Source organism: Rhea americana, unplaced genomic scaffold (genome assembly GCF_003343005.1).
Source record: "Rhea americana isolate MKP2758 unplaced genomic scaffold, rheAme1 scaffold_1, whole genome shotgun sequence".
Taxonomy (NCBI): Eukaryota; Metazoa; Chordata; class Aves; order Rheiformes; family Rheidae; genus Rhea; species Rhea americana.
In genome coordinates, this window is record NW_028185038.1 from 7,106,097 (window position 1) to 7,122,564 (window position 16,468).

At 36.4% G+C, this 16,468-nt stretch overlaps 1 protein-coding gene across 2 annotated transcripts in view; it reads left to right on the top strand.

Annotated features, from left to right (window-relative positions):
• The window catches only part of NAPEPLD (N-acyl phosphatidylethanolamine phospholipase D), a 21,391-nt gene that overhangs the window by 2,428 nt on the left and 2,495 nt on the right, over window positions 1-16,468 (top strand). Inside the window, exons 1-4 of one of the 2 annotated variants that reach the window (XM_085298555.1) lie at window positions 7,413-7,483; window positions 8,281-8,593; window positions 14,261-14,907; window positions 15,718-15,832. In XM_085298555.1, coding sequence (XP_085154681.1) covers window positions 8,297-8,593; window positions 14,261-14,907; window positions 15,718-15,832 — 1,059 coding nt within the window. In that variant the 5' untranslated portion in view covers window positions 7,413-7,483; window positions 8,281-8,296. Of the gene's footprint in view, window positions 1-7,412; window positions 7,484-8,280; window positions 8,594-14,260; window positions 14,908-15,717; window positions 15,833-16,468 lie in introns of those variants that run through there. The other variant, XM_085298546.1, reaches the window with a different exon arrangement.

Sequence of the window (16,468 nt, forward strand, 5' to 3'; positions counted from 1 at the left end):
AACTTCTCTGAAACATAGTCTTTGAACAGTTACGTTCAACAAAGTATAAGGTAATTAAATTTTTCCTTGTTCTTAAAGAAATGAGTTTAACTGATGGCAAAGTAATTATTTGGATTTCAATATCATTGAAGTTAGATGTTTTAAATAGTTTTATAAAGTCTGTAAATATCTAAGGAGTGTGAGAGTACATATCCAGAGAGAGAGAGAGAGAGTGTGTGTGTGTTGTTTGGGCAGGCAGAATTAGAGCATATATTAAAACTAAGTGTGAAGTAAATAAAGAATTTAGGGAAATATTTTGATATTGCAGGGAAATGACATTGGATTCTATGTGCTTGGACTTTGAACTTGAGCAGGAATGAACTAGACTAGCATTTAAATGTGTATATAAACAAAAATGGCCTGATTATGTATAGTAACTTAAAAATAAAAGCTAGTTGAGTGCTTAGTAGTTGCTGCACTTCCTGCACAACTGAGGTTTTATAGGGTTTAAAAAGATTATTCTCAGTGTGGCTCTAGAGAACATTTGCATAGGAGTTTTTTCCTTTCTGGCATGGAGAGAAAAGGAAAAAGAAAATTAAAAGGCTTAGTAGTATGAGCTGGAGTTAGCAATTGCAGAGTTGCATACATAAAAATGGCAGTTAAATATAAATGGATCCTTCTGGGTCTATTATCTTCAGATCCTGCTTTGTTATTTGGAACCTGTGGATCAAGGTTTTAACCTGATTTCTGTGTACTTTTATTAAAACAGTTATTAATTTTTCCTCTATGAACACATGTTACAGAACAAATCTATTTTCTGCTGTAGTATGCTCAAGTAGATCCTTTATTTCATGTATAGTGTTATTTGTAAGTATTATGTAGTCATAGCTAAGGTCTGTAAGATAGGAGACCTTTAATACCCTCAGGATAGAATGTAAGCTTATAATATTTTAAAACCTCCTTTTATTTAAGAAAACCCCCACTAAGAGGTTCAACATCACATAATAACTTGAAATACTAAAAATAAAATGCATAGTTTGTTAACACAGGAAGGTGGTTAAAGTTTATAAATGCAATGTTTATAAATGCAAAACTTCATGATTTGATTGTTCTAACAGCAAGCCCCATCCTGGAAGGGTCTGCACCTGTGATTAGCTACATATGTGTCAATAGACCAGCTGAAATTAATAAAATATTTATCTGCATAAATACTTACCAGAGAAGAGTTAGTACCAGAAAACTAATGTGGGGGCCCAGATGCTATCATGGGATTGGAACAYGTTGCACGACTCTTATTGGAGCTCTTTACAAGGGTAAAGGGCTGTCTAGGGAGATCACTCTTGCTGTTGCAGTCCAGGGGTTRTCTGTGCTGAGCTGTGTGCATGCACTATCTTCTGTTATTTTTGTGTCATTTTAAAAATTGCTTGTGTTTTTTTGATTCGTTATCCAGTTACCATCTTGCATATCGTAGCACAGCTGTATTGCACAAACCTTGCTTCTCTGTGTTGTCAGCCTGAGTAGCAGTGCAGGTAAGGAAACTGTTTCATTCTAGCTCCAGTTTCCCACATTCTTTGCTATACCTTGGTAGTGATACAAAGTGGATTGTTTAGGGAGAGTGCAGTAAAATGCTTTCCATTTTGGAGTAGGGAAGACTGACTCATGCTTTCCTTCTATGACTGCTTCAGGAATAGCACAGAAGTGCTGCTTGTTAAACTCCATAATGATAGTCTAGGTCACTCTTTTAAATGTGATGACCATATGTTTGGGGATACTTTGATTCAATATAGCAGTAAAGGGGTAGAGAAGGAGAGGACTTGTTTCGGTAGGCGTGTGTGGGTAAAGAAACTGGCTACTGGGTCCATTACCTGTGCTGGTATGTGTGCTACGTAGAGATAACTAGTAACATAACTGGGATCTTAAGCTATGCAGAATATGTATGTACCAGGTAACTTGTGTAATATTTAATGAGTCCCAAGTAGATCTGGGGAGTATAAAAGTGCCTATATTGGACAGGGACAGTTAGCTGGTTGGAAACAAAGGAGAAATGATCATGTACTGTCCCGGTTCCAGGAAGAGGCATCTTAATGCAGTTCACACAACACCTGCAGCTGCTCAGATTTAAGCCAGGACTGAGAAACAGTTGACTCCAGGTACTACTGATGGGCATAGCTCTAAAGACTATTTGCATTTGTGTCCAAAGGTGTATAGTAGCGTTGCTGATACGCTCTCATAATCATTGTGAATAACTTTCTGTTGGTTTAGCTCCCTTAATGAATGGCAGGAAAGCAGAGGTAGGAATGTATAGTAGTAGGAGTGGGCTTCCTTGGGGTGGTAGCTAGCTATCAAATTTGCTTAGTTATAGTATGAAACCTCACTTTGGGGGGTGGGGGAGAAGGCAACCAGAGAGTTTTAAGCAGCACCGCTATTGAATGTGAAACTTTGGATAGGGAATAGATTGAAAATGAAATGTTTTAGGGGCATAGGAAGCCTTTGAATCTGACTCTGTGGCAGATGTAACTGAGCTACACTGAAAGAATTCTAGATTGGGGTGGCGGGGAATGAATCTCATAAATTATGCTGCACTGGCATAAGCAGCTTTTGTTTATAACAGTATACTCCTGTTCTTGCCCTTGCCTGTGTCCRGTTTGTTGGTGTAGACCTTTGCATGTCTGGACAATGATCCAGGTGAAAAATAAGCACTTCTTTAGGGAGATGGGAAGGTAAGAAGTGACTATCTAGATCAATTGTATCAATTTTGTGATTTAATTCACCATGTGAACATAAATGTTTTGGCAAGCCTGGGGGATGATAAGTGCAGATAAGCAGTTGCCACCATCAGCCATTAGGTAATGGAGCTGCTGTGAAGTGTCTAGCCATGGTCTTCTGTTTCTAGACATACTCCTGTATGTCCTTTATTTGTAACTAAAATCTCAATCTCTATTATGTCTAAATAAAACTTTGTTTACTGTTGATTCTCAAAACTAGATAAAATTAGGATGAATTCTTTGCTGAGTTTAAGGGATCATCTACTGGGAGAGCTACTTCAGTTTCTGATATCAGCTCAGTTATTCRTCTTTAATTCTGTTATCACACAAAATTACTGTGAAGTCAGGATGCTTACTGGTATTTAAGAACAAAGGAGAACAAGCTGGCAAGCTATAGATGTGCTATAAAATGAGTGCATCCAAGAATGGAAGACGGCCATGCTAGCATGGAGTTTTGGGGACTGTGCATGTTTTGAAAGTACTCTCATCAGAATAGGGCATCACACAAAATCCCTAGCTTGTTTTTAAAACAGTTTGAATGAAACTTTCTGCAATGCTTGTTCTAGAATGCTGCTCTTAATTGGAAAATTCAATCAATAAAAGTATGTATAGATTAGTTTGTTGCAACCTTGAGAAATCTTCTTTGTATGAAATACTAAGAGTGTCTGGAAAATCTGCTGCTGTAACTGGTTTGAACAGCCTGAAGTACTTCACAATAAAAGTTTAAATACATTCAGAATTTTCCAGCCTCAAACTGTTCATTAATTAATGCAGACAGTTTCAGACCTGAAGGAAAAAGAAAAGCACAGCCAAAATTTAGTTGGCCATGATTTGTTAGTTAAGTTTGTGGGAAGTTTTTTTTTGGGGGAAAAAAAAACAACTTGTAAGCCCCCTAATGTTTGCAGATATCTTGCTTTTTAGCTAAAGTTTTTTCTTTGTTCTTCTTTTTTTTTTTTCTTTTTTTCTTTTTTTAGTTTCAAGCCAAAGTGCACTTTTTGCAGTCATTAACTCAGAATTTTTCTTTCTATATATATTTTATGTGCAGCAACACGCAGCTTGCAGAAAGCTCAGATACTTGCTTTGATAAGGCTACGGGTGCTAAGATGAAGCACAAACTAGTTTAGTTTGCTAGTTATTGTGTGCTGTCGCTTTTAGTTGATGTTTAGTGCAGCCCAGTTCTGAATATAGTCTGTATACAGAGATAGCAATTAGAAATGAAACAAGTTTGTTTCTTCAAAGGTACAGAAAAAATAAGGATATTTTGAAAACTGTGAACTGTTTGCAAGGTAAATTTGATGCTCTGTGGATGTAGTTGGGTTTTCATTATAATTCTTTCTTAAACTTTTATTTTATGAATTTGTTAAATAAGCAATGTGTTTCYGTGTAGAAAAGAAGGTTAAATTTATTTTGGCAGACTTTGCAGGTAGTGGCATGTCTGTGCATGGTTCTGTGTTTGGTAGGGAGAATTATATTCATTTCAGGTATGGAGTAGGGAATGTTAGAGGGTATTGGAAGAAAATGTGAAGACTAATTCAATAGCGTTTGTGTTGTTGCATTTATTCTAAATAAAGTTAAAAYAGTGTGGCACTTGAAGCTCCACAGTGTTTAAAATGAGCATTTTTTAAGAAAAAAGGAATATTTCTTGTAGCTTTTAATTTATATATGCTGTTTTCAAACTTCTTTTGAAACAAATGTGAAAAAGTATTAAAATGTTTAACTATATTGTTAATAAATAAACAAAAGAATTAAAGCCAAAATATTTTTTTCTTGTATTCAAGTTTTCAATCGTATAAGCAATGCTAAAGTAAACGAAGGACTGATCCAAAACCTATTACCCCAAAGGCTATACCTATTTTCTAGGTATAAATCTATTTGCCATGCCAAAAGGCATGAGTTTCCAATGCCCAACCTACACTTTCTCTTTTGCTTTGTAGATTAGTAGAGGTCCTTAATGTTTGGTGCTGGAAAACCAGTTATGTGAGCTCTGCCTCTTGATTCATATTTGGCTTCATCCCATTCATCATATAGCGTTGTTCTTTCCTTCTGCCTACAGCACTTTCTGGCACCGTGAATTTGGCATGGCTACATAAAGTCTCATTCAGTAGCTCTTCCGCGTGGGTGCTTTCCCTTCTCTGAATGAAGTTGGAAGAGTGAAGCGTCTCTGAGCACGGAGGTGCTGTGGAGGTGTGGTGCTTTCTGTCCAAGCCTCCCGTACAAATGATGGCAATCCCTTTTTTCCATCTTGTGGGTAAGCCACCTTATTCTGAAGGATGTTTTCCGTTATCTTGAGTTAAGAAAGCAGTGTAATGCTCATAAATAGAATAGTAGTCTTCCTCTGTTGGTTTGAAACTGCAGAAAACAAAAGATTTTTCTATGCAACCTTATTACAATAACAAATACCCACTGAGAGTACAACCCCTCTCCCCCCCAACAAGTGAACAAAGTCCTAATCTAGTCTGACTTTAGTGTCTCTGTTGCTCACAATTTGGCTAGCAACCCAGTGCTTAAATTGATTTTTCAAGTGCCAAACTATTATCTTTCTTTGGTAAGAACTCAGGAAAACTGGATGAATTATCAATCCTGATAATTCCTGATTCTCATTTCTGATTGGGTGTTYTATGCTATTTAAAATATAGCTGCCAAAACTCCTTGTATGTAAGGGATTTCTTGTGTAAAAAGATACTAATCTTTTAGATTAATAGCTGGTTCARTTTCATTTTAAGCTAATAACTGAAACACGCTGGCTTCCTAGAAACGATCATCTGCTATTTTTTTCAAAAGAAAGATTAGCTTTCTTGTGCTGTATTCYRTAAATGCTCTTGGATATATTTTACCAGTTTAAATGAAACAGAAGTGAAGAGGCAAGGTGGATACTTCAAAGGAAGATACAGGTCACCAGGAATACTTAAGTTAATTGTGAATATCTSCTGTTTGTATGCACATAAAAGAGTTTAAAGTATTCTGTGAGCACTGAGGTCTTTTCCCCCTTCAATTGCTTATGGAATACTGATGAAAGTAATGTATGTGCATCATGTGGAAGATATGTTRGTGGGCAGATACCTGCAGTGCCTTAAATGCCTTGGCGTTGTCTTTGTCTTATCAGCATAGTTGAGCCTTCTTCATCCAGAGATTTATACTTTCAGAGTAGGATCAAAGATTTGTATAAAAATTTAAGCAAAAACAGAATTCGCTTATTTTAGAGRTGCATGAATAAATAAACAGAAGCTTAAAAATAAAACCTTAGGCACTTTTGTGTCTAATATAGAATGCCTTGTAGGAGCAATAATTACAGTAGTTTATATATTTAAAAATCAGACATCTGAGATGTTAACAGAAGATTTCCGGTAATTAAGCACCCATGTGATTAAACTTCGGTGATTTTGTTTTTCAYGATGCTTTCTAGAAGAGTAGGTGTTTTATGCTGTGTCTGCATGCTTTGCTAAATTAATAAGCTGACTTAACATTGAAAATACTATTTGAAGAATACCCATAAAATTTTGAGTTAAAATAATGGAACAATTGTTGCATTTTTTTTTTCTGGTATTCCATTTGTCTTTTTGTGCTCATTCTTCTTATTTCTATTTATATCACTTTAAAATCACATAGAGCAAGTTGGGTAGCCATTCCACTGAAGGCAGATTCCTTTAAATACAGAATTGARGAAAAAGCCTAGGCATATCAAGAATTACAGTTAAAATTATGATGGTGTTACGATATTTTATTGTGAAATAGAASGTACATAAATGGATTGGTCTCAGTAGCTTACAGCAAGATTATAATGCAAAGAAATTACATTTAAATAAKGATGTAACTAAGAGTATTCCTGCTCAAAAAACAGTGTCAGCAAAGTMTGCTGAATGTTGATTGATGCACCTTTACCAGAAGTTGATTTTGATGCATTGATGTTTTATCTCTGCCATTTGGTAGAATAATAGTTGTTTTGATCAACTGTGCAGGGTTTTTTTTGAACAATAGTAACGTATTCACAATTAACATCACGATCTTGTTGCTCAATAATCAGTTTCTGCTTATGTAGCAGGAAAGGGCCCTGAATTTGAAACTGACGCATCACCAGTAAATGCCTTTTTTGTTCAATTTGATAACACTATCTGTGTGTACAATCTTAGCTGTAATGCTGCACTTTTTTTTTCTATAACTATGAATTTGAGTTCTGTCTCAAATGCAGTGAGTTCTGTCTAACCAGCTACTTAAAAAATATAATTTCTAAGGAAATTGAGGGCCTTATGTAATTCTATTCTCTGAAAACGTTCTTTGAGTAGACTGACTTTGGTACAGAAGCCCAGTGCTTTTCATGTGGATACTTCRGTTAAAGATTGACTATATAAGCTAGTGAAAAGGTAGGTGGTTTAAAACGTGGTGGAGAGTTTTCACAATTTCTTCCTGTATCTAAACAATGTATCATGCTGTCTGTTACTGGTCATCATCTACTTTGTAATCAGGTAAGAGTTCCTCAGTAGCAGGAAGTTGAACACTTCTTAAAATACCAACCTCCTCTTCTTCCTCTTTTCTTTATTGTTGTTAAATGCTGACAGAACACTGAAATGTTGGAAGTAAATATAGAAGCTGAAGCATTTTGCTTTGACTGAATTGCTTCAGCAACTTAACTAAAATACAGCTTTTTGTTTTCTTCACCTTGCATGTAGTGAGATCTGTAGGACACGTTCCCAAACTCTACAAAGTATATGTGCTGCTTGGAGGAAGAGACTCTGACTACTGAGGTCTGTTTTCTGAGAAATGTCCCTAAATTGTGACTTTAGAGGAATCAGCTTTTCTTAATTTCTCCACTTATTTTTGYATTTTGCAGTGGAATTAAGAACAAATACTGCAGCCATCATTTACTTGAAACTTCCCAAACTTATGTGGCATTTCATTAGCCAGTTCAGTTAAATTTGTATTAAATTTATCTTTAAACATTAACTCTAATGTTATTACAATAAGCTTTGCTTTTGTTTTGGACAAAATAGGAAAGGTGACCAGATGTTTTTTGTGGTCTGACCTTTCTGCATGTGTTGATGCATCTTGTAGACAGAAGTAATATGTTGTTAATGCTAGCTGAGGCTGCTGCCTTTATTACAGAACAAAATCACTATATAGGCAAATTCTAAAGTACTATATAGTTCCCGTGTCTCTTGGACAGGTTTGCAGGATCATATTACATCAGGCACTGAATGTCTTAAGCTTCAGGAGGGACTTAGTAATTCTTTCAAAATGTAAATTAAGGTTCCCTTCCCCCTCAGACTTGTAGGTGGTAGATAATAGCGTTAGCATCTGAAGCTGTGCATACCAGGGAAGAAAATTTTGCCTGAACTACAAAGAGACCTCATGTCTGCTTGCCAAGGCATGTTTTTTGAAGTCTATCATGTAAAAGCAACTGTTTTTAAAGCATATTTGTTGAGAAAAATACATTAGCTCATAAAATAAGAAGGGCAGGCTTGTTTCTAGTGTGTGTGAGAACATTCGGGCTTATGAGTGTTGGTCTTAATCCAAGAAAAGATTAATTTACATTTAATTTCAGTTCTTCTCCCAAAGATATGGATAAGAAAACAGATGTAGAGGAGCCTTTACCTGCGTGCAACCAGTATCCCAAAGAAGCAGTGAGGAAATACCAGAATTCAGGTCGAGGTTCCAGGGGCAGTGATTCTTCCAGGACCTCCAGGAAGAGCTTCAGGCTGGACTACAGATTAGAAGAAGATGTAACTAAATCAAAGAGAGGSAAAGATGGGAAATTTGTCAACCCGTGGCCAACATGGAAATCACCAACCTTGCCAAATATTTTGAAGTGGTCCCTCATGGAAAAAAATAACAGCCACGTGCCAGGCTCAAAACAGGTAAATACTTGCGTGTTTTTTGTTCCTCGTATCGACTGCTTTTGCTCTCTGCCCTTATCAATAAAATAGGATAATTTCTAAATAATAATTTTTAGGTTCTCATCAGTTTTGTTTTTCTCTGATTTTAGTATTACCTTTTTAAAATGTGAGTTAATCCTTTCTGTCCTTTCTGACTCTTATTTTTTTCCTTCCTGTTAGTTCTACCTTTGATTTATTCAGCTCAGTTTATATTTCTGAAAACTACAAAAATGACCTGTTCAACCATAAACTTCAGTTAAGGTGTTTCTTTTTTTAATAGGTGTTACCCTGTGAATCATACTATTGACTGTTGTTCATGTTGAAAATAATAGCTGTGGCATACCTCACCTAAAATTTTGGGCATTTTTTCAGATCATCTTATATGCATTTTACATACATATATATATATATATATGTATGTATGTATTTTTTCTTTTGAAAAAAAACCTATAGGAAATAATTACTGTCATTTATTTATGGAAGTGTTTTTTTCCCAGCCTTTCTCCAATGCAAATCTCTGTGTTTCTTTGTTTCCATACATCAAAACAAAAAAAATTGCATATGCTAAAGCTAACCTGAGCAAGTATTTGTACTGAAGTGTTAAAGATACAGGTCAGCTTAGTGTKAAATATTCTTTATTTGCATTGCTTCTGTCAGATATTGTACATGAAGATGGCCTTAAAAAAGAAAGGGAGGAGGAAGTGATCTCTGAGAGAAACTTTATTTCTGTGAACAGGAATGGATACTGGAGAACCACTGTTTATCTTTGTGGCACCAACAGTGTTAAGACTATTAGGACTACAGTCTTGACAGTTAAGATATTACTTCTCAGTGTATTTTCTCATGCATTGACTGAAGCACAGAAATACTGTGCTAAGGAGTGAACAACTAGGGAAATTGTTTTTGAACCAGTAGGCATTAATAAGGCTTTTAAGCATCGAAGAAGCAAGCAAAGTTGTAAATCTCATAAAAATAAAAAGCATAAACTCTTTGCTAAATATTATGTTATGTGAATTACCTGTGAAGGAAGCTATTTGACCACCCCTACTGACAAAAAAGCAGTGTTGCTTATTAACACATTATAGTCGGCGTCTTTCAGTTTTCTTTAAGTATTTGTGGCAGAGAATATATTTAGGGAAGAAATAATCTTAGCTATAGTTGTTCTAAAAAAAAAAAAAAAAGACTTCAGAATAGGCAAAAAAAACCCCTATTTCATTCTTGGGTTTCCTTTCAACAATATACTGTGTTTTAAATTTGATGCTATGTTTCTAGACATTATTTGTATTTTGTAGTAATAACAGCAGCTGTGTTTCACCTAAGTGCATACAAGCTCTCTGGCTCTGCAAGCTCTTTTTCTTCAACCTGCTGCATTATTGTGCTTTGTCCACATTTATGCAAAATTCATCCCTTGGCCTGTTCCAGCTGCCTTTGACCACTGCCCAATTCTGTATACGTAGAAGAGGTATAATAAGTGCTAATCATGTCAGAATCAGTCAGGAAAGCTGTTTAGTGACAGAAAGGCAGTGCTCCGGTGCGCTACGGACTATAGCATATACAGCTCTCCAGTGGTGGTGGTGAACTGCAGCTCTCTTCTCTAATTTACAGGATCTCTATCTCTGCAATAAAGGATSATTACAAAGAAGTCTGCACTGTACCAGCTGTAAAGTTCTCTGACCCAGTTAGGATTCKTCTTGGACTAACTTGTTGCTTTGCATTTGAAATTGTCAAATAGTTGCAGTTATTTAGTAGCTTCGAGAAGTAAATCAGAAATAGAAAAACCTAGTTTAGGATCAGTGAAATGCACTTCTTAGATCCTTGGCCATTTCAATACTTCTTCTAGTTATGTGTCCTCAACCTCTAAAGCGCTTCTGAGCTTGTTTAAAGTTGGAAATGAGGGCTCCTTGCTTTGTTGGCACAGTTAGCTCTAKCATATCTTCACAACAGCCTGATGCTTCAATTTCCACTTTAAGAGAGCCCAGTGATACCTGCATATACTGGAGAGCTTTGTTTTTTTCTGTACRAAGTACTTTGCAAATGTAAATATATATATATTTATATATCCAGGATACATACTTCACTGTTTAAAAGCAATATGCATTGTAATCATGCCTTCACAGGAAGCCTCTATTGTTATTCAGGATGCACAGACTTTTTGTACTTTCATTACAGGCTATATTAATGATTTTTTTCAGTGCCACTGAAATGTCTTTAATTATTAGGTGCTGGATCAACATTTTAGATTGTTCTAATTTCTGAAAAATCCAGTGGTATTCCAGTATGTACTAAGCACCAAAAATCTTCAGTTAATTAGCTCGTCTTACCAAAGCTAGTCATGTGTTTCTTCTTGCTTTTCATTAGGAAAGAAAGAAGAGTGTAGAGGGGGAGGGAGCAGCAGAGCAGAAAGAACTTTCATATTATTTCTGTGATGAAGATAACCCACATTTTCTTCTGTGGGTAGATGATTTGACAATAATATCATATTTCAAAGTTCTGTTGTAARTGGTATGAATGCTTGTTTCTGGTCAGCCTGACAAAGAATAAAAGGTGCTAAGGCAGGATAAAGGTGCTGTGAGATTATATATTTTGTCTATTATGTTGTTTTATCCTGTTGTCCAAGTTTTAAGAATTTCCTATGAAGTATACTGCCAATAAAATTTGTACCTTAGTTTGAGATCTTATGGTCTGAATAATGAGTTCTTAATGCTATAAAAGGTAGGCTTTCAGTCTGGATTTTGAACCAAGAAGTAAGTTTTCAACCATCAAGAAACAGTGGTTTTTTGACTTCCTGTTCTTTGAAATAGAACCTGAAAATGCATCTCTCCTTTTCCTATGACTAATTGTAAGGATGGGATATATTTGGTCAGTGTTTCTCAAACTTATGAATGAATAAATGTAATCTCCTGTTTGACTCAACTGTCATGTGGCAATTCATTTTACTACCTCTCTCCTTTTCCACTTGCAACTTAGTTGGCCCTAAGGTGATATATTGAGGCTTACGAAGCTGCAGCTTGTTTTTTTTTTCAGGATGGGGGAGTGAGGCATGACTATAGGTAAGTGGTTCCTTGCGTACTGTAAGCAAACTCTCAACAGCTGCTAGTACTGGCCAGAAAACTGCCCGGTGTTAATCCTATAGCCACTGATTAGAATGACTTCTCTTTCATCCACCGATGAGGGAATGGAGCAGTTGCCTTCTTATTTGAAAGGGCAGAATTTAGTTTTTCCTAACAGTTCATGTTATTTTGGGTTTGGAGTCATGACACACAGTTCTGAGAACACAGTGAACTAGTCTGATCTCCAGGACGATAATACTAAAGTATTTTAGCCACCTGCTTTTTCAYTGTGCCCAGTAATTTGTTGGTTTCTAGCATACTTTTGAAAAACTAAACAAACATGCATTAAGAACTATTTTTGGGGTTTTTTTCAAGTATCTCTCTGTGTGATTTATTCTGATTACTTAATAAAATACCTAATTTGTGATTTTAGTTCACTGAAGAATCATTTATTTGAATTGGATGCCTCTATCACAAATCTGTAAATCTGGTACAGGGTTAATGCTTTCAAAGTTGCAGCTCCCTGTGCTGTAGGTTTGCCTTGAGCTCTTGTTCAGAAAATTTTGTTAAACAGGGCAGGATGCCAGTTCTCCAGCTTCATTTATCACTCTTCCTGTTTGTGTGACCTTTGCAAATGCTTTTGGTAGTGATTAATTTTACTTCAAGTAATCAAGTACTAGCAAAATGTAATAATGTTGGTCCTAGTGGCATCCCTGTAAAACCTTTAGTAGTGCATATGTTTGAGTCGCAGTTGAGAACTCATTGTTCACATCTGTCAGGTAGCCAGTTCCTAATCCATTTAGTGTTACTTATTAATATTGCATGGTGCTAATTTTTAAAAAAGTTTGTTTTGTCAGATGCCAGCAGAAGGGGATACATTTAGAGTTCTCAGATTAATTTGTAGTCTAGCTTTCCAAACAGCTACTTAAAAAGAACATTTTCCATAAAAAGTACTTAAAATGTACCTACTGACATAAATTGCATTATGATAATTAATTATTAAATTCCATATCTAGGTTTCCATTAATTTGCCTTTAATAACCTGATTAGTTGGGTAAACCACTTATAGTTCAGTGGATTGCCCAGGTTTTCATTCTTGAATAATCTGTTAGTTTTGTGGATCTTCCACTCTTTTCTTTTGAAGTGTGACAATATAGCAACACTGGTATCTGTGCTTCAGATTTCTTCTGTCGCTGTTGCTTCTATATAGRTAAAAGTAAACAGAAACAAGGAACTGGTGCCTCTTTCCTGGAGAAGCAGCAACTTGTTCCATTCTAATGCTCATACCTTCCTTGTTCTTATATGAWTTAAGTGGCTTGGTGGTATTAACCATATATTCAGCTTTCTATAAAGGTATTCATGCAATAACTTAAGAAATTTTAGGCACCCAAACTGTCACAGCATCAGCTGGGCTTTCAACGGAGCTGGAGTTCAGCTCTGTATATCTGCATAAGCCAAGGCTGATCCACTATCTTAGAAGATGAAAGCAACAACCATGATGGAGAGAATCTGCCTAGGAACCAGAAATGTATGTTTGGACAGCTGTTACTAGCCGGGGAGAGAAGAATGTCAAGGAATTGTAGAAGTTGCCTAACACAGGAAAATTCTTCCCAAGTAATGTAAGGAGTTTAGAACTATTTGGGGAGAGGCTCAGCCACAATTCTCTGATTTGTCAGACTTCAGTAGTGACTGAACAAACACTAACGTCGATACAAGASGGCAGGCAGGGAAGATCTTGGTAACTTGGTTCCACTAGAGAATGGAGTTGAGTTGGTTTATGTCAGTCTGGAACTACATCCTGAGCATACAGGGAGATCAGTATAGTGATTTATTTGATGATAATTAAAGTTTAATTCCCTAGAAGACTTCAATAAAACATCTTGAGAAGCATTATCAAAGTGCATAAAGAACCACCTTGAAAATGAGATCTGAGTTTTAGTCTGTGTTACACTAATGCTTATTGAGTTATTGGCAACAAATGGAGAGAGAATCGTAAAAGCAAACATTAATCGAGTGAGGTTAATCTCCATGTGATGCTTCTACAGATAATGAAGAGAGTTTCTGCTAGAGCATAACAGAAGAGAGCTTGTGTGCAATGCCTTGGGGAGCATTGCATTCTCTTTAATCTTTAATTTGTGACTTCCTCGTGCTGGGACTTGGGGAAGGCACAATTTAGTTCCACAAGCTAAACTTGAGCATTCGTTACAGTAACAGCATATATATTCTTTTCCAGGTCAAGAAGACCAGGAAGTTCCAAAGCCTTTTCCAGCATGCTGTTAATGCCTTGCTTTCTTAGCAGTGCTTTCAGGCTCCTTTTCTCTGTTCATAGTTCCCTTGGTCCGATAATACTCTTGAGCTGTTCGTTCTCTCAAGAGAGAGAAGTGGAAATGTACCCCTCCTCCTTCCCCCCMAAAAAAGTAATAGTAGCAAGTAGCTGGGGAAACAAGCACTAAGAATGTGTTTTGTTTACATTTTTAGGCATCCAGACAGCTTGAACACAAGTCTTGAATGTAATGATTTGTGCCTTGTRTGAAGTTTCTGTTCCACAGCCCAGTACATTCTGAGATATCTCATGAGTGTTGTGTTCTTTTTTTGTTAGGAACTTGATAAAGAGCTTCCAGTGTTAAAACCTTACTTTGTTCAAAACCCGGACCTTGCTGGAAAGACTGGAACTGGTATGCGAGTCACATGGTTGGGACATGCCTCAGTTATGGTGGAAATGGATGAACTTGTATTTCTCACTGACCCCATCTTCAGCCAGCGGGCTTCCCCTACGCAGCTGATGGGTCCCAAGCGCTTCCGAGGACCCCCGTGCACAGTAGACCAGCTCCCCAGAATAGATGCAGTCGTGATCAGTCACACACATTATGATCATTTGGACTACAACACTGTAATGAGTTTAAACGAGCGCTTTGGCAGTGAGCTGCGCTGGTTTGTGCCTCTAGGGCTCTTAGACTGGATGCAGAGATGCGGTTGTGAGAATGTGATTGAACTGGATTGGTGGGAAGAGAACTGCGTCCCTGGTCATGATGCGGTAACTTTTGTCTTCACCCCTTCTCAGCACTGGTGCAAAAGGACTGCAACAGATGACAACAAGGTTCTTTGGGGCAGCTGGTCTGTCTTGGGACCTTGGAATAGGTTTTTCTTTTCAGGAGATACTGGATACTGTGTTGCTTTTGAACAGATAGGTAAAAGGTTTGGACCATTTGATCTTGCAGCCATCCCCATTGGAGCTTATGAGCCAAGGTATGAAAACTTAARTTTGATCAAAATATATAAATGAAATGATATAGTGATGGCAAGAGTACAGATAGATGTAAAAAAACCTGTATTTTAAAATTTTACAGTGGAATATAATAAATTTACAATGGAAAAGGAGCATCACTCAATCACAGCCATTTAGATGAATATAATTTGGTGCAYCTTCTCTTGCTTCAGTCCTCATGCTATCTTTGCAGCTTATCTGGGGTTAGAGATGAATCCCCTATAGTATGTGAAAGATCTGTTTGCTTGGCATCTGTATCTTACTTATCATGGGATAGCTGTGGTTTTGGACAATAAAAGCTCTTTCATAATTGTGGAAGCAAAGCATGTATAGGCTGGGAAGGCAAGATAGGAACAAGAACTATGTGATAAAAATTCAGTATTCCTCAAGAATTGCCAAGTTCTATCTTCTGCTTTATCATTGTTCCCTTAAGCTGTGTTCTGAAACGTATTTTTTGTATGCAATGCTAGCATGAAATTATTTCAGAGATGGATTTAAATATACAGCCTTCATGCCTCAAGGCACCAGTATTATGTCCTTTTACTATTAAAAATACAGATCAGAAAAAAACYTTTTCAAAAGAGGAGTGAAATAAATGACTGCTGCATTGTGAGTATGTTGGTGTTTTCTAGCTTATATTGAATGTTCTGTATGTTGTCCAGACATACATACTCCATAATATTTTAGGTCAGCTTATTTTTTAGACCCCTTGCCACTTTCCAGTGAAATTAAGTGCAGGATTTCTTATTTATTTAGATAACACTTAAAAATTTTGCCTTGTGTTTTGGTAGGTGGTTTATGAAATATCAACATGTGGATCCTGAAGAAGCAGTAAGAATCCATATTGATGTTCAAGCAAAGAAGTCTGTAGCAATTCACTGGGGAACCTTTGCTTTAGCAAATGAGGTAAGTGTGAATGATAAGTTTGAATTCAGATTTCCCAAGTACAGAGTCATGTTCGTGCAATTTAACCTACTTATCTATAAGCATATTAATAAGTGAAAAGTTATTACATGTACTGCCATTCAAAATTATGTTTAGCTTTTCATAACAAATATACAAAGTATTGTATATTTGGTTAAGATTGATTTCAAAGTATAGAGTTGCCAAATCTGGAGGTATTGGCATACCTTAGCAAAATAATTTTAAAATATTCAATTTCTTTTTGATGAAAAGGTCAATGATACAGAAAAATGCATTGTGAATCTTACATTAAGCAGCCTATTTGAAATCCCCTCTTTAYTGGTGGAGGAATTGGGTACACAGATGTGACCAACACTCCTGATTCAGATTTAAAAATATATTATGCATTGAAAAAACATAGATTTCTTCAGAGTAGCATCCATTTTTTGGAATCTATTGCTCACCTTCACGTTCTGTGTATGGTATAAGGTTAAAGAAAATACTAAAATGCAAAACAGATGATTTGAGGAGAGGGAGAGACTGAAGCAGCCAAAAAAAGGCCCAGCATTTCAAAACCTGTATCTCTGCCCTATAGCTTGAGCCTCTGAATTGGACATTGATTCTTATGACAGCACCTCT